The sequence below is a fragment of the Carassius gibelio genome, chromosome B6, assembly GCF_023724105.1.
Source record: "Carassius gibelio isolate Cgi1373 ecotype wild population from Czech Republic chromosome B6, carGib1.2-hapl.c, whole genome shotgun sequence".
NCBI classification, from domain to species: domain Eukaryota; kingdom Metazoa; phylum Chordata; class Actinopteri; order Cypriniformes; family Cyprinidae; genus Carassius; species Carassius gibelio.
Window position 1 is genome coordinate 25407185 of NC_068401.1, and position 21823 is coordinate 25429007.

Below are 21823 nucleotides of genomic sequence, written 5' to 3' on the forward strand. Positions count from 1 at the left end.
GGGAGAAACACTGACAGTGACAGGAGAGAGATGCTGGCACCTGACTACACTGTAAAAAGCCAAACAGTTGCAGTTGTAAAAAAAATAAATAAATAAATAAAAATAACCCAATGAAGTCTGGTTGTTTATTAACACCTAATATTGCAAAAACAATATGATTATTTTATATATACATTTAAACAATAAATATCATGAATATATATTTACAAATATTTAAAATACTAATATTAATAACTTTTTGGTCTAACGTGTGTAGTCTGGTTGATTCAGTCATGGTAAATAATACTGAAGAATGTTTTTTGCAATCTTAATATAATTAATAATTTAAAAAGGAAACAAACAAATAATGATTATATTTTAAACAATAACAATATTAAATAATATTTTACATAAAATAATATAATTTACTTAATATGTGGATAATAATATAAGTAATTAAATAAATTCAAGTTCAGTTCAATTCACGTTTATTTGTATATCACTTTTCACAAAACAAACCGTTGCAAAGCAGCATTACAGAAAATTACGTTTCTACAATATCTACAGTAGCTTATATGTGGCAGATATGTATGGAAAAATCATTTAAAGATGTAATCAAACAGATGATGCACTATTAAAAGCAATTATCTTATTTTGCAATCAAACTTATAGCAAAATTTGTTAATTCAGTGTTGTTGTAGGTTAGCATCATCTGAGGTCTTCTCAGGGGTTTGCTGTTCTGGATCCAGACTGAAACTTGTGTAATACCTATTTGGCAGAAACAGAGAAACAGATATAGACATAATTAGCATAGCTGCGGTTCCAACCAAGCATTACACAACATTTATTTGTTTAACCTAAGCTAAAAAATAATTATGTGCAACTGATCAGATACAAGTACAAGATTATGAGATGCATTATTTGAATGCTTGGCCAAAGAGATGAGTATTTAATCTGGATTTAAACAGAAAGAGTGTGTCTGAACCCTGAAGGTTATCCAGAATTTGGGAGCCAAATGCAAAAAAGCTCTACCTCCTTTAGTGGACTTTGCTATCCTAGGTATACCCAAAGTCCAGAGTTTGTTGACCTTAGCGTGATGGATTGTAGTGTGGCAGAAGACTACTTAGGTACATAGGAGCTAACCCATTAGGGCCTTATAGATAAGTAACAATATTTTTAACTGATACAGAGTTTAATAGGTAGCCAGTGCAGAGACTGTAAAATTGGAGCAATCATATTTTCTTGACATGATAAGGACTCTATACATTGCATTTTTTACTACCTGTAGCTTGTTTATTGAAGATACAGGACAACCACCTAGAAGAGCATTACAATAGTCCATTCTAGAGGTCATGAATGCATGAACTAGCTTTTCTGCAACAGAAATGGGTATGTGTTTCATTACTTGGCAATGTTAGATGGAAGAATATTTTGGGTCCAATAAGTAATATCTCGGTCTTATCTGAATTTAAAAGGAGAATATTATTGGTCATCCATTTTTTTTTTACATTTTCTTTCACATTTTTAACACACTCTGCTAGCTTAGATAATTTAGAAGTTCTGGTTTCATTGAGATATATGGTTATCTATATATAGTTATATAGTATTATTAGCATAACAGTGGAAACTAATCACATATTTTCTAATGATATTACCAAGTGGCAACATGTATACTGAAAATAGAAGAAGACCTAGGACGGATCCTTGTGACTCTCCATATTTTACTGGTGATAAATGAAATGGCTCCCCATTTAAATAAACAAAATGGTAGCGATCAGACAGGTAAGATCTAAACCATCTTAAAGACTGGTCATGAATACCTGTATGGTTTTGTAATCGATCTATGAGTATGTCATGATCTATTGTGTCGAACGCAGCACTAAGATCAAGTAAAACTAGCAATGAGATGCAGCCTTGATCTGCATCAAGAAGCAAGTCATTTGTAAATTTAACAAGTGCAGCTTCTGGGCTAAGGAGGGGCCTGAAACCTTCATAGAGATCATTTCTTTTGCAGGAAGGTTCACAATTAAGAAGACACAACCTTTTCTAAAATTTTAGACATAAATGGAAGATTTGAAATGGGCCTATAATTTGCCAGTTCTCTAGGATCTAGTTTTTGTTTCTTAATAAGAACCACCAGCTTGAATATTTTTGTGATGTGACCAAAAAATATTGACGAGTTAATAATATTGAGAAGCCACAGGTAACAACTCTTTCAGTAATTTTGTGGGTACAGGATCTAATAAACATGTTTAGATACAGTGATAAGTTTATTTAGCTCTTCCTGTCCTATAGTTGTGAAGCACTGCAGTTTATCTTTGGGTGCGATGGATGAAACTGAAGTGTTAGACGCTGTAGAATCGACATTAGTTATTGTATTTGTAATGTTATCTATTTTATAAGTGAAGAAATTCATAAAGTCATTATTATTAAACTGTGAAGGAATATTTAGATCGGTTGACGTCAGGCTATTTGTTAATCTAGCCATTGTGCTAAATAAAAACTTTGGATTGTTTTGGTTATTTTCTATGAGTTTGTGTATATGCTCTGCCCTAGCAGTTTTTAGAGCCTGCCTATAGCTGGACATACTGTTTTTCCATGCAATTCTAAAAACTTCCAAGTTAGTTTTTCTCCATTTGGACTCAGAATTTCAAATTACTTTCACAGTAAAAAAAAATTCTAATCTTTTTCAATTTGATGGAAGCAACAGGTTCTAATGTATTAGAGAATATAGTGCACATGTTGCTAGTCAATTCTTATAGTTCATGTGTATTCATGGATAAATAAATAAATAAATGATATACACCTATAAACAATGATAATATAGTAATAATAAACACACGGAGTAAACATTTTACAGTGTAACTTGATACAAATACAAATAAAGACTCTCTTTATTTCCTGCAGTGCAAATAACAACAAGGAGAATAAAGTATGCACAAGTTCAGTGTTTAAATTATCATCAACAGTAAGGAAACTGGTATAATCACATTCTCTGCCATAATTAGGTTTGTACATATTACATGTTTGCAGTATAGCACATTTAGACATTGGCTGCAGTTTTCACAAGAACAAAGTGAGAAAAAAAGCTTCTTCAGACAATTTAACAATTTGCAAGGTCACACTGATGCATCTCTATTGTGCTAAAGAAAAAGCAACCACGCGATCAAGCATCATCTCTAAACACATTTCAACACACTCAGCCTGAATGCAAAAATAGCTGACTATGTACAGAAAAGAAAATCCCTTACACCTCTGTATATACATAACAATGGCACAATGTGGCTTTCATTGCAGTCCTGGCATTTTTTGTTTTTTTTACATTAAATTAATACTGAATCAAAGGGAAAAAAATATATACTCACAGGTTCAACACAACATTACTGACAATATAAAATAAATGCTTTTTATATTAAACATTTATATTTTAAACAAAACAATGTGAATTAACACTATTTTACATAATGTAATATTTGGGACTTTTTACAAATATAGCACACTTTGGTGTCACACAATAAAAGGAAAATATATTTATTGATTATATTAATATATGTAATATGAACTATCGTTATTATATTAACATAAATTATGAATTATCATACATTACAATTTTAGTCTGTGGAACTAATAAATATAAAAATATTTGTCATTTTTTAAATCTATCTATCTAGCTCTCTGTCTGTCTATCTATCTATCTATCTATCTACAGCACAATTAGCATTCATCTGCATTTTGTATGCAGTTATTTTACTACATTATTTTCCAACATTACAGCAAAAAAAAACAAAAAAAAAACAAAAAAAAAACAAAGAGAAGAAATTGCAATATTGTTTAGAATTGTGATTCCCAAGAAATAACATCATGTTATTTAGGACCCTTTAGTGGGAAAGACAGGTCAATTATAAAAAGTAAAAATGAAAACTATTACATATTTTCATTTTTTACAGTAATTGACAGCAATCACCAAGTGCATTTAATCAAGTTACCATGGCTATTGTAAGATAAAAATGACCTACAATAAAAATACTAATGTCACTTTACAATAAGGTCTCGTTTGTTAACATTAATAAATGCATTAACTAAGATGAAATGTTCATGTTTTCAAATGTTCATGTCAGCAAAAAGTTCATGTTATTTTACAGTGCATAAATTCTTGTCAAAAGACTCTACTTATGGTGTTAAAAATGTATTAGTAAATGTTGAGATCAACATTAACTAAGTTGAATAAATACTGTAAAAATACTATTCTTTTTGAGCCACTTTATCCATGAGACCTTTTAATTTCCCAATCTTTATACACATTCCATAAAGTCACACACTTTCCGTCTATTGAATGTTCAGGAAACGTCCTGCTTTCAAGACAAAGGAGTGGAACAGTTCATGCTGTGTATTGACTTGTAGACAAAGTAAAAGTGTTGACGCTTCGCTCGAGTATGTAACTCTGCTTTTACCCACTGTGGGTGTGTGTCTGCGGCCAACTGCTGGCTGCTCTCATCCGTGTAAAGAAACAGGCCATAGTTTTCTGGATCAGAAACGCGGAATTTGAGCGCACAAAGACGACACACCTCTTCTGTCGTGGCGTAGGGCCGCACCTGAAGGGTTTTAGCCGTGCAGCCGCTATCTGCCTTCTGCAGAGCCACTCGCATGTAGTTCTTCACACAAACGAACAGATATTACAGAGTTTATGGAATGAAAATAGTCCATATCTATAAAATGCAGTTAACTTTGCAAATACTGTTCGGAGGTCAGGATTTTACCTGGAAGTCGTCCACTGAGGGCAGGTTTCTCTGCAGTGTGCGACGCTGGTGCCACTGGTCGAGCGTGTCGCGTGTTGTAGAGTTGAGTGCTCGAGCAGCCTGCTCTTCCTGGAAGTTCTTAATCAGTGACATTGCTCCATATGCACTGGTGAGGTAATATCCTCCTGTACAGGATCAAGAGAAAAACCTAGTGAACATCCCAAAACCTAAATAAAAAAACTTTTTTAGGACCATAAAGTATTGCTAAAAATCTACTTTCAAATGTATTATTTTGACCTATTCAATCTTGGATTGTGGTTGGTAAGATTTAAGCTCACCAAGGTTAAAAAGTTAAAACATTAATATTGTGAAATATTATTACAATTTAAAACTGTCTAATTTCATGCATTTTAAAATGTCATTTTTATGACAATATTCCAGTCTCCAGTGTCACATGATAATTCAGAAATCACTCTAATATGTTGATTTGGTTCTTCTTATTATCATCAATATTTTTTTGCTGTTGTGTTTTTTCTCTCTCACTTTTTTGTCACTTTTGGTCAATTTGATTTGTCATTGCTGAATAAAAGTATTAATTTCTTTCAAAAAAATAAATAAATCAATAAATAAAAAGCACACAACATGAACGGCAGTGTATATTTATGTGTCCTATGAAGTTTTTGTGCATATTAGTTTATCAATATTTTAACATTATATATTTGAATCAATGGTGAGTCAAGTATCCCTTTGCTATTCCAAATGCTATTTTTGTGGCATGATGTTGCTGCCCATGTAGAGTATTAATGCATGCTTACTTTTTCAGCAGTGCTGTTTTTGGAAATATTTTCATTTTTCCCATAGGGACACAGTCTTGGTTTGATTCAACAGAGAATGACGACATAACAAACTTTTGATTTGAAGCAAAAAAGCATTTAAAATACTCAATAGCTTTAATGTAGGAAAGAACTTCAATTCCATGCAACATTGCGTATTTTATAATCAAATGAAAACAACTGAGATAAATATAAAAATATTTATTTAAAGGTGTTGGTTGTATCTATACAAACTAAACATAATATTTTAATGGGAGTGGGTGGAACCTTTTAGTGTTCTTTGCTCACCGCAACTCCCTGTTTAATGAAGTTTTCTATACTGCATCATGGGTATTGTATTTGTCACCACAAATTCTGCTATTAAACACAATCATTTTAAAATGAGTTGAATTAACACAAATGGATTGGTTCGAAAAAAGGCTACACACTCAATTAATTATCTCATAACAAGTCTGTTTTACAGGTTTATAAAACAGGTTTATCAGGACAATTAATGGCATTTTTACTTACAGAAAGCAAGACAGTTCTGGGACAGAATTAGTCAGTGGGGCTTTCAAAACATACATTACTAACTGCCCAGACTGTTAGTGCATTTTGAAACGGACAAAAAAGGGGAAAATATTACTATAATGAGGACAGATCATCGTATCTATCACATTAGATCATCACGTTTGTGACTTGAGTGTGTACATACAACACAATAAATCTTTTCAGTAAGAATAGGAGACGCACACCCAGGAGGAAATGACTCTGTGGGGAACAGAACTTGGGAAGTTCGTCACACATGGAAAATGCTTGTCCGTTTTAAAACTCCTACAGTTTGGATTCTGGGCAATCATTAATTATGTTAAAATTACATTATATCATGAAACAAGAAAGATTTTCAAATTTTTGCACCTTTTAAAAAGAATTCAGGTTTATGTAACATAACTACACAAGAATGAGTACACGTTAATGCACCTTCTCCATGCAGTAATGAGGGATCTATCAGCTCCATCATATACAGGATCTCAGCGTCCAACTGAGGCGTGTCGCACTGGACCAGCACATATGTCAACATGGGCAGGAAATCATCCGCTCCAAACATCCGCACTGGCAAACACAGAGGAAACATTTATTAGTGACCTTCACACAAACTATTCCAGCAAGAACAATTCAGATAATCAGCTACTGATCTCATACATGCCTAAAACACACACACTTGTAAAGCCTTTAAATAAACTCGGCCCGAACACACCTTGATGGTCTTGCATAATGTTGTAGATGAGTTTGCAGACTTTTAACAGAACCATAATCTTCCTCTCTGGTGAGTACATCTGGCACATGGCTCGGAGTTTTCGGCGGATCCTGTGGATGGCGTGGGCGTCTGGAGGCCGGGCTCCGTTCACTCCCAGCTCGTGAGGATGTTTGGCCTTGGCCAGGGCCAGATTCTCCTGCAGCCTCTGCCACACTCCACCAGCCTCCTGGAAGTCATGCAGCACCGACTGCAAGCAGCTGTACAGAGGTTTCAGCACACACTTATGCATGGCCTTCTCCAACACTGGATCTGTGAAAGAGATGGAGTTTCAGTTGAAGCTTTTATATATAATATAATATAATATAATATAATATAATATAATATAATATAATATAATATAATATAATATAATATAATATAATATAATATAATATAATATAATATAATATAATATAATATAATAGAGATTGAGAGGCATTGACCATATTCATAGAAAAAAAAACAAGAGGCAGTGTTAACAGGCATGAAGTTTTAAATGTTCTATTTAATAAAGTTTTAAAGCAATAGTTCACATTCAAAGGAAAATTCCCATAATTTACTCAATTTTCATGTTATTCCAAACTAAAAAAAAAAGCTAAAAGACAAATTAAAACTGAAACTGTCACTTGAAAATAAAGAAAAATATTAAAATTTAATTACATTTTCTTTTAGTTTGACTTCAAGTACTAAAATAACTCAAACTAAAACTGAAATAAAGATAATAATAATTATACAGACATATAAAAAAAACGAAATAAATGACAGTAACATGACAAACCTACTAAAACTTGAATAAAAATTTTAAATTTAAAATACAAATAAAAACTTGACACTTTTAAACTTTTCTCACTTTTATTTCTTTCTACCTATTTTGTTCTGCACTAGTGAAAAACCAAAACACCCTGAATGCTTAGAGAGCATATACAATGTCTGCTGAGTTAATGGAAAATTTGACACAAACGTTAAAAGATATTTTAGGCCTAAGCTCTTGGTATTCAATCCTCCCTGAGAAATAAGGGCTGTCTGAGATGCAAAGGGCAAGTCAAATGAGGACAAAAGCAGGCCTCACTTCAGTTGTCTGTACACTATAGAGTTATTAAACAAGCACACTATCACAGTGACACGTCGAATGAAGCTCTGTTGCTCACAGTATACACACAAGTTATAAATATTAGAAGCTAAAGTCACCTGTAGATTACAGATCCACTGTCATAATAACTAGACATGATGATTTAAAGAAAACATAAAATAATCAACCCTGAAATGTTACAAACCGACAGAATTCACAAACATGCATGATACACAGACAGAGTTACTCCTACTAACACTGCTCCATTGTGGCTATGAGAGCATACATTTTTTTTTTGTGCAACATGTTTTGAAGCAAGTGTGTAGAATTTAGCACTGACGCTAGACATGTCCCTACCAATATCCAGCCACTACTGATGTCCCCAGCAATACTTTTGATCAAACAATAACATTTAATGTACGTATAACCACTGTTAATGTAACTTTGGCTGCAACTTAAATGAGTCATACCACTGATGTTACCTGAGACATTTAAGCAAATATGCCCTCTTTCAGTTCAGCTGAATGAAATAAACAGCACTGAAATAAGAGAGTGTTACTTCACTGTAAATCAGATATTTATTATACCTCTTATGACGTTAAAATCAATCTTATACCCTTCTTCTGAAGTACTTTGATTCCAAAAAACAAACAAAAAATAACACACACATAGGTTGCTGTACATTGGCAATATAGATATGAATATATGATTAGGATAATCATTCTGTACCATTATTACCATTTAATTCCATCACTGTACTACAGTGCTATTTCGTATCCTCTGATAAATGTATAAAAAACTCTGACCGCTTTGTTCTTCAAGGTGTGCTAAGCATTTGAAGTGTACTCAAGTTTATGAATTAAGAATCCTAGATTTTGTTTATTGGAGTTGATTTATTGTTATGTCTGTTGTGTACTATTTGGTTACCATGGTTTCACAACACAGTTTCAAAGCTTTTAACATTACAGTTGAACAAACAAAGAAAAGACCTTTGGTAAACATTCATCATTAATGTGGAAAGCATTTGAGCTTTAAGTTAAACCAACAATATTTTAGCTGGGATAGATAAAATAAATAAATAAATAAAATAAATAAATAAATAAAAACTTCTCTTCTCATGAAGAATTTACACTTTGAACACTTTCTTACTTGCCTTAAGATTATTTTTTGTATAAGTAAAGTAGCCTATTCATGCAGAGTTCAAGTTTTCGACCTTCAAGCTTCCTTTCTAGGTCCTTAACCACCAAACACAATATTTATTTTTTTTACTTTTTTTTTTTTTTTAATATCCTCATTATATTAGAAGCTATAAAAACAGGATTATAGCATATTTTCTTAAAATGCAGTTATTCAATATTTAATCTGCTGTTAAAATGACTGCTGCTCTGTGTGAACTTTGAAATAAACACCTCATTTCAACTATTTCCATAGCAGTCTGGTCTGAAGCTGTCATTTTTATACAAACCAGTCTAGTTAATATGAACTTTTTGGACTTGGATTTACCTCAGTCCCTCTCAGAGTATTTTCCTACACTTACTTTTCAGTGCAACTACAGAGAGGACAGCTGAACTTGAAAGGTATTTCAGATATCGGCATGTGGATACAGTGCTTGTGTTTCGCTGCTCAGTTGCTCTTGTAGTCTATTTTTGCTTTTCCCACCACACTATCAACAACATTTAGTCTGCATTTTCCACTGTAGCTTAAGGAAATATGCCACAAACAGCTCTGTACTGATACGGGTAGACTCAGATTAAAAACAAAACATATTTTTGCACCTTTTTTTGAACTATATATATATATATATATATATATATATATATATATATATATATATATATATATATATATATATATATATATAAATAAATAACTGAATTTTCAGGGAAATCTAAGTAATTAAAACTTGAATTTAACAGTTTGCACACTGCACAGATTAGGAAACAAAAAGGGAAGGTGATGATACATATCTGGAAGACAAGGAAGCTAGCATTTCAAAATGCCGTACACTAATAGTTTCCAGACACTAGTAAAATGAACAGTGAATAAAACTCGCCCAGCCAGAACAGCACAGTTACTTAAAGTAATCCAGGGGTGTCCAACCCTGCTCCTGGAAAGCCACTAATAGGAAAGCTCCCTAATTAAACAAACCTAAACCAGCCTAATTACAGTCTTTAGGATTACTTTAGGAAACTTCCAGGCAGGTATGTCATCGCTAACTCTGTAAGAATGTGACCTTCCAGGAACAGGAGAGGATATCTCTGAAAGTAGGCCATTCGTAAGTTGATCTCGCAGAAAAGTTCTTTCAAAATTACTTTTTATTTGAGTGGTTCAACCCTAAAAAAAAAAAGAAGAAATGGACCTCTGGAAATCTACTTACCTATTTGGTCCTCAGGTATGTAAGACTCTATAGGTGGGTTCATTTCCGAGCTCTGTTTGAGGTAAGCCTTCATCTGGGTCATGAACTGCCGGAGTGTCTGGAGAAGATCCTGGCTGGACGAGTGGCAGTTTTTATTCTCCTGCACAAAGCTCACATAGTCCTGCACCAGGCACCCAAAGTAAGAAGATTTATCTTGGGACAACTCAATGATCTGAAGCAAGATGCGTTTTTCAGGCGTAGCCAGTACACTGAAAACACCTCGGACCTTACGGAAGTGTCCCCTTAGTGCTCGTGGGATAACAAGTGATCTCGGTCGAGCGCCCACTAGTTCGACCGACAGGAGTTTCTTTGACATGCGGGAAGCACGAAGGCGAAGATGCAGATCCCTTTCAAGTCCCACACCGTAGTCGTCCTCATCGTCCCCATTCTCATCACTGCTGTCATCCGTGGAGAGGTCTTTGCCCACGTTTTGGGATAGTCCCAATGGGAGATGATGTGGAGGAGAATCTAAAGAGTCTGATGAGGATGTAGACAAGCTTCGGCCACTTGAGCTTAGCCCTTTCTCTTCGGGTCCGGTCCATTGCTGCAGGATGGTGCTGCTGGTCGGGTTTAACGGAGTCGTATTGGCTTGAGAAAGGGCCCTAGAGATGGTTTCGTCATCTAACGCAATGGTGCAGCGGTAGCTGTCGATGTCTGGAGGCTGCGGAGGTCGTGGTGGAGGATTGTGTCTCTGATTCGCTCTAGTAAGGCCAGCACTCAAAGGCATAGTCCTCGGACCTGAAGGTAAGGTAGGGGTATGAACCAAAATGCGAGGAGGAGGTGGTCTTGGTGGAGGAGGGGGACGAGATTTTCCGTTTTTGGCTGTTGGGTCTTTTGCGATCACTGTTTCTGAATTTCCAGAGACATCTTGCAGTGTCTTGAGAAAGACAGGGTTGATAAAAGACAGAGCACTGCTGGAGCAACTCCTCTCACCTTCTGAGGTATCAGGGCAGGTGTTGGTCAGTAGCTTCCCAAATGGGGTGCAGGTTTGATCCTCTGTCTGTAAGACACCAGAGCAGCTGCCGTGCAGAGAAATTTGTGGTCTGTCCTGAACCAGAGACCTTTCTGGGGCAAAGAGTGTCCCTTGTTGTTTGTTGAGAGAAGATTCCCAGAATGCTGCAATAAAAGAGAGAATCGGATTAATGGTTAACAACACACATGCACAGTCTTTACACAAACACAACCACAAAAGCAGCAAACACACCCGCTCCAGCTTCCTACCATAGACCGCCACACGTTGTCAGTACACATGTGAATCAGAGAGTGTGTGTAGCTATATCTAGTAGCAGCCAGGCTAAAGCGTCTCTTCACTTCTGCTGTCCTCAGGTCCACTGAAGTTATTGGAGAAATTTAGCGAGCTCAGTCGTGCATTTCAGAAAAATTGATTCACAAATGCCATACAAACACACCCAGCACAGAGCCGGCCAAACACTGAGTCATTTATCAAAACATGAAGTGTGTGTGGGGAGGGGTTTCAGCATGTATCTTGACTTCACAAGAGCACAGCAAACCCCTCCTCTTTCTCCTCCCCATGCTTTCTGTCTCTGTCCCAACACATTTCAGGGTTGCACTTTATTTTACAGTACGTGTACTAACATGTACTTATAGTGTACTTACAGTGTATTTATCTAAGAAAGTTCTGGTAACACAAGGTAACTGCATGGGGTAGGGTTAGGTTTAGGGGTAGGTTCAGGGTTAGTACCTAGTTATTACATAGTTATTGTAATTAATATAATAAGTACATAGTATGTACATGAGGAACAGGACTGTAAAATAAAGTTCTACCCATTTCAGTATAGTTTCTCCTTATGTTGGAGTCAGACTCTTTCAAATGAGACTTCAAATTACTGAACCAAAATTGCACGTGTTCTTTGGCAACTTTAGAGTACTTTGGTGTGGACTGGTGTTGCTAAGGTGATACAAATGTTGGTGTTTTTTTTAGCACATTGCTAGCTTCTCAAAAAGGCACAACGGAACTATCACTGTTAAGGAAAATTTTGCAATCCAGTTTCTGTTTTCTCTTAAGGTGAATATGACTGTCTGCTAAATTTCACGCACACACACACACACACACACACACACACGTTTTTATATAAAGCTAGTTAATATTTTGTAACCTAATCCACACACTAACACTAACAAAAAATGTTCAGCATTTTTAGAACAACAACAACAACAATAATAATAATAATAATAATAATAATAATAATAATAATAATAATAATAATAATAATAATAAAAAACTTTATTTAGCTTTATTTGTTTTTACCGTTTTTTTTTTTTAAACCAAGTCAAATGAGTACATCCAAAAAGGAGTTTTGGGGAGATTTTGTCATGTTTAGTTCACTTCTGGATACAAATTTGTCTCCAGAAATATTTTCCTGAGTAACCTCTATGCTCTGATTGGCACACATAGTCTCACACGCTTTCTGGAATGTCAGCTGGCCTAATAATAACATTGAACTGAATACCAGGCCAGCATGTCTCAGCTGTGGTGGACGGACAGAGTCAAACACATAGTTACTCACAAGAGAGACATGGCAAAGGTTTCTTCTTCTCTAGGAACATTGCAATATTTCTTCATTATCTGAAGCATGTAAGAACATACAAAATATTGCATTATTAATTATTACTTATATATGCAACCTGCTTGAGTATACTGCAAAAACAATTGGAATCAGGTCACTTGTGCTTTGGCACCAATGGCAGACCTGACTCAGGTCTGAGACATGAGCAAAAAATAAATACAAAATAAAACAAAATGAATAAAGATGACAGTTTTAAAAACATAAAAAAAAAAAAAAACGAAATGAATCAAATTTGATTATAATTTTATTGTATGAAAAGGGCCATTTTGAATTTCTGATAATACTGAAGACTATTTTTGTGTTTCAAATTCCACTTGGCTCCAAAATCAGAGAGAGTGAATGACCGCTGAATTTGAAGGGACGTTGGACCACTGCTATTTTAGTGCCACTGACATACTAGTAGTTTTTTCCCTACATATTCTGAATTAGATTTTTTGTTTTAAATGTCTATATATATCACTTATATTTTATTTATTTGTTTTTTTTTTATGTTTTTTTGTGCGGGAAGTTAAAAGCACGAAATGTGAATAAGAATATTGCTTTGTCCACTAAATTCATATATCAATATATATTTTATTTTATTTCAGTTAATGTTTACATTTATTTCATATACATATTAACCAAAACTGAAAAAAAAAAAAAAAAAAAAAAAAAATATATATATATATATCTTTTTTTTTTTTTTTCAGTTTTGGTTAATAACCCTGCATTGGACATTTTCCCCCCAAACCTATTTTGAGTAAAATCACAATTCACTAGTCACAAAAAACACACATAATCACATATATTTACACTACTATGCAGATATAATATTTCAGATTTGTATAGGTGGAAGATGCAAATAAATAATCATGAGGCCAAACAGGAAATAATTTATTATCGTATATAATTTTATATAACTGTATCTCTACTAAATGGAATATTTTAAGTGGGTTAGACCAGCTTGGTGAGTACCTGCTCCGTGCTGGGCCACTTCATGTAGATCTGAGAGGCTTGTTGCTGAATGGGTGGCCTCAGGAAGCTTCAGGGTAAACGGCAGAATGTCTCTAACATGAAACAAAGAGAGTCAGACAGACAAATAGTGCGTGAAAGAGGCTAAAAAATAAACAGTGGGAGAACACCAAAGAGGGGAATGAAAATACACACAAGCATCCACTCTTTTCCTACATTAATGGTGACAGGTGAAATCATACATATAGTTCACATTCAGAAAAAGTAATAATTCTGCTGTTACTGGGTTGGAAACTGGTATTGAGCAGAGAGAGGGCAGACTTTCAATGTTCATGTGAATGGTTGAGTTACATGCACAAAGTACAGTGCTTAGCGCTACGGTTGTTCAACTTCCTATACCTTAATAAGTATCAGACATTAAAAAAAGTGTTACCTGCTGATACAATAAAAGGCCACAAGACGAAAGAGGTCAGCAAAATGGATTCCTGAGCCCTGTAGAGAAAATGCTAGAAAAAAAAGAACAATACACGAAAATCAATAAAGGTTTCACAATTTCATCAGTCATAACAACACAGCACCTTTAAAACCACATCAATTTCCAAGGCAAGGATATTCCAGCTGAATTGTGCCCAGGCCAAAAACAATAGGGTGTGTCTGATATTTCACATGGAGAATGTCTTGGAACTGCACTGCGGTAAATGCCTGAAGTGCTTCCAGGCTACTATTGTGACATTTAGCTGCAAATATGCTGCCTCTTTTTTAAACAGCTGCTCAGGTTATTATAACTAAATAACTAACTGTGAAACAGTAGGGGGAAAAAATCCTATTCTGACACAAAACAGAGATTTATAATCTGATATACAAAGTGCACGGGTGCATAATCAATCTTTGCCCTCACAACTGCATGCACATGAAAGCAATAAAAAAATACCCAATAAAAGACCATAAAATAAAAAATAAACCACTATTTATTTTACACAGTCCAACATTTTGAATTTATGGTGACAAAGTACACAGAAGTAGATATGGTTAGATGTGAGAAGAGCGTCAACAACAGTTATGTTATTTTAGTATGATATAAGGGACACAACATACTGTATTGGTTCTCCTTTACAGGGATGTGAATGACCGAGGAGTCTGAGATGCCATTCGCATGGATTGAAAGGACCTTCTTTTGCAGGATAGATGATTTCCACACTAAAAACACCTGAACAGGGAAAAAGAAAATATATTTGTTTCTAAAGCAGCAGTTCTTTAAGGGACAGTTCACCCAAACATGAACATTCTGTCATCATTTACTAACCCTCATATTATTCCAAACAAAGCTGTATGAATTACTTCTTCTGTTGAGCAAAAAAAAAAGAAAAAAGATATCCTGAAGAATGTTGGTAACCAAAAAGTGGACGGTAGCCATTGACTTCCTTAGTATGGACAAAGGAATACAATGGAAGTGCAATAGCTACCATAAACTGTTTGGTTAACAACATTCTTCAAAATGGAATGACATAAGGGTGAGTAGATGATGAAGGTGAACTATACCATTTTTAACCACCCATTTCTGTGCTTTAATGAATTATTTTCCTTTATTAATAATAATGTTTTCATTTAAATAATCATACTGCTACTGCTACTCATACTGCTCTAATGGCAATGAAAAGTGTTTTGAAAATGATTTGTAAAAAGCCTCTAGTTCATATTTTCCTGTACCAATTGTTTCACTGATTAATAAAAAATTCTGTTGCAAATATTTTCTGTAATAAATTTATTTTTAATTTCCTCTTTAAGGAGTGATCGATATTCTCTCATCATTTACTCACCCCTTTTTCCCTAGGAGCATGAAAGGAGCAGTTTAGATGAATGTTCACGCTATTCTTTTTCTAATATCATAAGAATAGTACGCACTTCATTGCAAGTCGTCTGAGAGCATACAATATTTTTGTGTTTTGCCTAAAAATGTTTAGTATATCCCAACTAGTCTTTCCAACACAGGAACCTACAATTATGGCTTCAGGCTCGGGAAAAGACTCATGAAACACTTTTTGTCATTTTTGAAGCTATATAAAACAGCATCCTCTCCAGAAAACAACAACTTGGGCATCTATTTTTGTATTTCACAAAAATCTGATGTGGTTGGAACAAAATAAGGGTGAATAAATGTTGACAGAATTTTAATTTCTGAGAACTATTTCTTTAAAAAAAAAAAAAAAAAAAAATCTGGCGTCCTTGCTTTCACACTCTAACATATTTTACCCCAGCTGGTTGCTGCAGAAGGATGCCAATGGCCTCTCGCTGGTCGATGGAAAGCAGAAGCCAGATGGGGTGTGTGTGTATCAGTTTGTCCAACACACTCACACTTATGCTTGTAGCTTCCCCATCAACCGCAGGATACTGTAGACACACAGGACTCATCTCTCCCTCTATCCTACAGAGAACAAAACAAGGCATGGGTGTAGAGGGGAGTTTTGTTTTGACAGAAAAAGGAGGACAAGGCATTAGAAAGACAGACTAGACACAGGCGCCCTCTACTGGACTCTACTCTAAAACATTCAGAGCTTCTTTGGAAATGTAATGACATATATTACAGTACACAAACTTAACAGATGTTAATGCAGTGCATCTATTAAAAGTACAGAAATTGTATGCATTATTTTATTTAAATGCACTGTTATTGAGCTTACTGTACAAGGATGGTCTGAATGCATTTTTGATGAGTTTGGTATGTGTACTCACTGTATGAGCATAGAAAAGTCTGGATCACTGTCTTTTTCCTGCACGGCATGAACCATTTGCTGCTCCAGTGCTCCCAGTGACAATGCAAACACATCGACGAGCTGCACATTGATAGAAAAGGTAAAATCTTACATGTACAAGCAGAAGACATTACAGTGAATTAATATAGCTTTTATAAAAATTCACTTTGCCAACTTCCCCTTTGCTAAGAAAAGAGAAAGAGTTTTCAGAGAAAAAAGAGAAACTGCCAGGAAACCTGCTGAGAACGGTGAAGAAAAAAATGGAAAGCCAAAGCCAAAGCCAAAAAAAAAAAAAAAAAAAAGCTGAAAGAGGCTTATTTGTGGCCAAAGCAAGAGCAAAAACTTATTGTCAACAGCGTCATCTATGCATGCAGGAAGCAAGTTAGACACTCTCCTGTCTTCATAATCTATTTTCCCCAACAGGAAATGGGATCCGTCATGGCAACACAAGCCAACCATCACAGCATTACTTTATGCAAGTAAATCCATGTTTTTTTTTAAAAGGACATTAGTAGATATGTGAAATAAACTCTACTACAAAAATGAGAAAAATGTGTTTCAGTGTGTTTGATTTTGAATCATAATTTCAACATTGTGCTTACATCTCACAATTATGACTTGTATTCTCTGAATTCTAAGTTGCGATTGCAATTAAAAAAAAAAATTCATCATGGAGTAAAAAATAAAAAAAGGTGAAAGCAACTTTTTTTTTCTTCTCACAATTCTTGCAATTGTGAGTTTGTATCTCATTCTTCTGTAATGCAAGTCTATGGTGTGTTTGGGCACATTTTCCACGAGGCAAAAAGTAAATCGAATCACCTTTTAAAAAGTAATAACACATTCCTTTTCAACAAAGTGCATGATTTGGTGTATATCCATCGTGCTAATGGAGCAGGATTAGTTACAGGTACAGGTTAGATACAGGTTACTGTAATTAAATCTAATTATAATTAAGTACAATTAGTATCAAAATTATATATATATATATAAAAAGTCAGCCTAGCAGGCTGTTAGTGGCATTCTGACCAAAACTACTTTGAAAATGAAGTAATGTTTCCAATATGCCACCATGGTGACTAAACAAATGTTGACTCCATGCATTTTTGAAACACTGTGCCAGCTTCCTGTGCTTTTAATGCTGATCTGCAATTATGGGCTATTTTGGATTAAATTGCAGGCCATTAAATGCAGATGAAAACAGAATCAAAACACAGAAGTTCTTTGAGATTTCCTAGTGTAATTCCTAGTGCTAGTGATAAATTCTTTGACATAAACTGGGCAAGATAAACTTCAGAAGAGCGAGACGGAGGATGAGAACGGAACAGAGAAGAAGAGAAGGACTAATTAAGGAGTGAGAGAGAGAGAGAGAGAGAGAGGGGGGGGGGGGGGGGGTGAGAGCTGTTTTCACAGCTGGAAGAAAACACTGTACAACAGACATAAACTGATGTGACAGGATCCAGTCCTTCTCCTGTCTCTTTATTAGAACTGTTATTAGTACATTCATTTTACTGAATACAAATATATAGACTCTATATGCTATATACTTCTATGTATATTTGTGTTAAATGTTCCTTTAAATGTTCCCATGCTTTGGCAATGTAAAGATACTTTTTTACTATACCAATAAAGCTACTTGAATCTTGAATCTTGAGAGAGAGAGAGAGCACTTGAATGTCCTGTCTAGGCAATAAGCCCTGCTGCAGTCACACACACACACACACACACACACACACACACACACACACACACACAGTGTCTGTCCATTGATTTTTACAAGGAACACCAGACAGTCAGTGAATGTATAGTGGAACAGAAAATGTTCTGAAAGAGAATAGGGATATTTATACTGATCCAAAAACAGTCCCTGTCTGAGCCCATTGCCTAATGAGAGTCTGTAGCGTGACCTGCGCTTATTAAATCATTACACCAATGTTTTAAGACACAAACTGTTTTAAGCACATATATCATAGATTTAACTCAGAAAAAATGGATTTGGAACTAAACATTGTACATCAATGTAAAAATTACATCTAATGGAAATAATCTTAATTTATTGCTGCTTACAATTCATAAATTTGGTGTTTAAATTGTCCTATATTTGTGTATGCTATTAACATTTATGATGCTGATCATGCATTTTGTTAAGGATAAGTGTGCTTTTATATGTGTTTTTTCCCCAATACAGATAATATTAAATCAGATTTAAAATGTCCACCAGCCACAAACTAAAACTGGGTACTACAAATCCCAAAAGGTCCAGAATAATAGTGTTCCTGTAGCTCAAGTGGTAGAGCATTGTATTAACAAGGTTGGGGGTTCGAATCCCGGGGAACACATGATAGGATAAAATTGTTAGCCTGAATGCAATGTAAGTAGCTTTGAATAAAAGCGTCTGCTAAATGCATAAAATAAATAAATAAAATAATAAGCTTGATTTGGGAGTGAGAACTTTTTAACAGCACCAAGTCACACAGCCACCAAGAAACACCCAGATGTTGTTTTTTTTTAAATCGACAAAAATCACAAATGCTGTCCTTGATTTATCATGTTTCAGATTTAGTGCACAACTGATCATCCTACCTGAAGAAAACTTGCACTTCTGTCCATCCGTCTGGGTTGCAATGACGAGTTTACTGCCATGTTGCTCTTCATGTTTTAAAGTCCTGCAATTCAAAATCACTAAATGAAATGACTCTGATATAAATCTGTCTATTTTCAGTACGACCGATGCATACATTCATATTGTATTTGCCACGCTCTTATCTCCCTTCACATTCAGTCATACTCTGTGCATGTCTGTGGTGTATTATTATGATTACAGATGAAAGATTTTGTCTGTAAGCCTGAGATTAGAGTCTAGAAGCTATAATAATTTCCTCAAAGAGACAATTACGCACTGACGGCCCTGTTTGCCTGACATCTCTTGAAACTATATTTTCTAAAGCAATATTTGTTTTGTTTAATTAGCACAGCAGCACTGAAGTCACACTCACATGGAGACAGATCTTAAACAGATCATTTCCTCAAAACAATATTTGCAGAAGTTATTCACTAGAACACACAGTGAGGTCAGTGATTAGATCAGCTACACAGCTCAGTTACAGCAGGTGCAGCACTGTGTGGTTAGTACAGAACCTAGATGTAAAATTACAGTATAATGAGATTCTACACATTCCAGGTCACCTGCAAAATAGCTTCACTGAACAGGCTGGACTCATATACAGATCAGAAAAGTTATGCTATTTATGAAAGCAGCAGGCGTTAAGTCATACCTCTCACTTTCTGAAAGACATTTTTGTGTTCTTCACACTACTGATTCTATCTTTGGGGACATCCATAGTCAGGCAATAGCCTGAAGTGAAACTAGTGTGTATGTGAGTTTAAAACAGCTGCAATCAAACAAAGACATGCATGACCAATACACTGAGACTAAAAAAAGAGCTAGAGGTTTATTTAAAGAGTGCATCAAATTCTCTCTTCTGTCACACACAAGTGGACATTCTTTCCGTAACTTCATGATTTTTAAAAAACACCGAAAGAGTTGCAATGTCTGCTGGTGGACACAATACATTTGCAAGGCTTTGGCATTGAAAAAAAGACTGCATGTTAACTTATTAATTAATTTAATATTATAAATGTTAATAATTTCCACAACTTATAAGTATTTTTTGTAAATATATGTTTATATACAGTAATATGTTTTTATTTAATTTTTATATACATACCACTGGCTTCAAGACTTGACACAAAGGCCTTGAAAAAAATATTTATTTTTTACATATATTACATTTTCATTTATTTTTATACATTATAATGGTTTTAAGAATAGACAAAAAGACCTTGAAAAAATAGTAGTTATACAAATATATAAACTATCTATAGAATTAATTTATGTATTTTTATGTATATATAAATTACTATATTACTAAAAATACACTTTATAACTATAAAAATACTTACATGTACCCACACACACCACCACAGAAAAAGGAAGCATGCCTCATTACACGTACTCCATTTCACACACCAGTGACATTTACATAAGAGGAATCTAAAGTTCCCATATCCATTGTAAGAACTTAATTCTTAGTAACCCATACCACAGAAAAACACATGCATACTTCATGGAAACATTTATCAATATTCACTGAGGTCTAAAGCTAAAAGTCTGTTTTCTGTAGGAGGGTGAACGCTCTAGAGCTCCCTACTCTCTTTCTTTGCACAAACACACATATCTTCCTGTTTGTTCCTGTCACTACAGTGCATGGAAGCAATTTAGTGTGAGACATGTTTAAAAATTCCTGACAAAGACCACATCATTGCACCGGGTCCTCAGTGCAAACCAAGTGCACGCTGGCGCCATCAGCACTGGAGATCACACAAACAAACTAGGACCATGATTGTACTTCAACTTTGTAGTGGAATCTTTTATTAGGAATAGTTGAATGTAAAGCAAGTTTGCAAAGATTACATTAAAAACAAAGTGTTCGTATTATGCACTGTATTTATTTAACAATGTTCTCTTCATAAATATAATTTTTAGGCTATTAATCAAGTATGTTTATATTCATATGCCTGTGTAAAATTAAAATAATATTTTTTCAATTATTTAACTAAATGTTAAACTAATAATTGTATATAATAATAAAAAATTATATTTAAACAGGTATTTATTTAACACAATTATCACCTGGCACTTGTCAGACTTGTATCTAAATATGTTACAATTTAAAGTACCTACACATTGTTTTTAACTGGGACATCTTTTACCTAACTTTCCGTGATGTCTGATTGTCTATCGTGTTACGCATGTAAAATATAGGTATGTTAAATAAAAAGTAAATATGACAAGTCTAAACACTGGTTCATGAGGATTATTGTGTGAATAAAAACAGAGAAACAGTAGCTACAACGTTTCAATAAAGAAAACAAGCCCAATGAGAACTAATATAATCTTAACACATTTAATTACTAATTACGCAATGCTATTATATAAGAAAATTGATGTCACATAAACCTACCTGTGATCGCTCCTCTCCAGTCTGTATTTAAAGCACATGCCTCTACAGTAACTGTTACAGTCCAGTGATTCTATCTCTCACAACACACGCGCTCACATGATCACGTGACCGACGCTGCACGCCACTGAATAACTGCGGTATAAGAGAAACGATTTAAATAGCCGTGTTTCAGACTGTTCAGAAATTTTTTTTATTTATTTATTT

General features: G+C 34.6%; 1 protein-coding gene across 3 annotated transcripts; it reads right to left on the reverse strand.

Moving 5' to 3' along the window:
* Window positions 1–450: 450 nt before the first annotated feature.
* On the reverse strand, window positions 451–21790 carry rin2b (Ras and Rab interactor 2b). Of its 3 annotated transcripts, none has more exons than XM_052559098.1 (12): window positions 21620–21790; window positions 19179–19261; window positions 16579–16679; window positions 16099–16270; window positions 14944–15055; window positions 14282–14354; window positions 13852–13943; window positions 10271–11425; window positions 6786–7094; window positions 6509–6640; window positions 4737–4900; window positions 451–747 (listed from the first exon to the last, which is right to left on the reverse strand). In XM_052559098.1, the coding sequence occupies exons 2-12, from the start codon at window positions 19248–19250 to the stop codon at window positions 703–705; spliced, it is 2427 nt and encodes an 808-aa protein (XP_052415058.1). In that variant the 5' UTR covers window positions 19251–19261; window positions 21620–21790; the 3' UTR covers window positions 451–702. The 3 variants fall into 3 exon arrangements, with proteins under 3 accessions (XP_052415058.1, XP_052415057.1, XP_052415056.1); XM_052559097.1 differs by lacking the exon at window positions 451–747 and adding an exon at window positions 2832–4631 and having other exon boundaries at window positions 16201–16270; window positions 21620–21789; XM_052559096.1 differs by lacking the exon at window positions 451–747 and adding an exon at window positions 2832–4631 and having other exon boundaries at window positions 21620–21789.
* Between the last annotated feature and the right edge of the window lie 33 nt (window positions 21791–21823).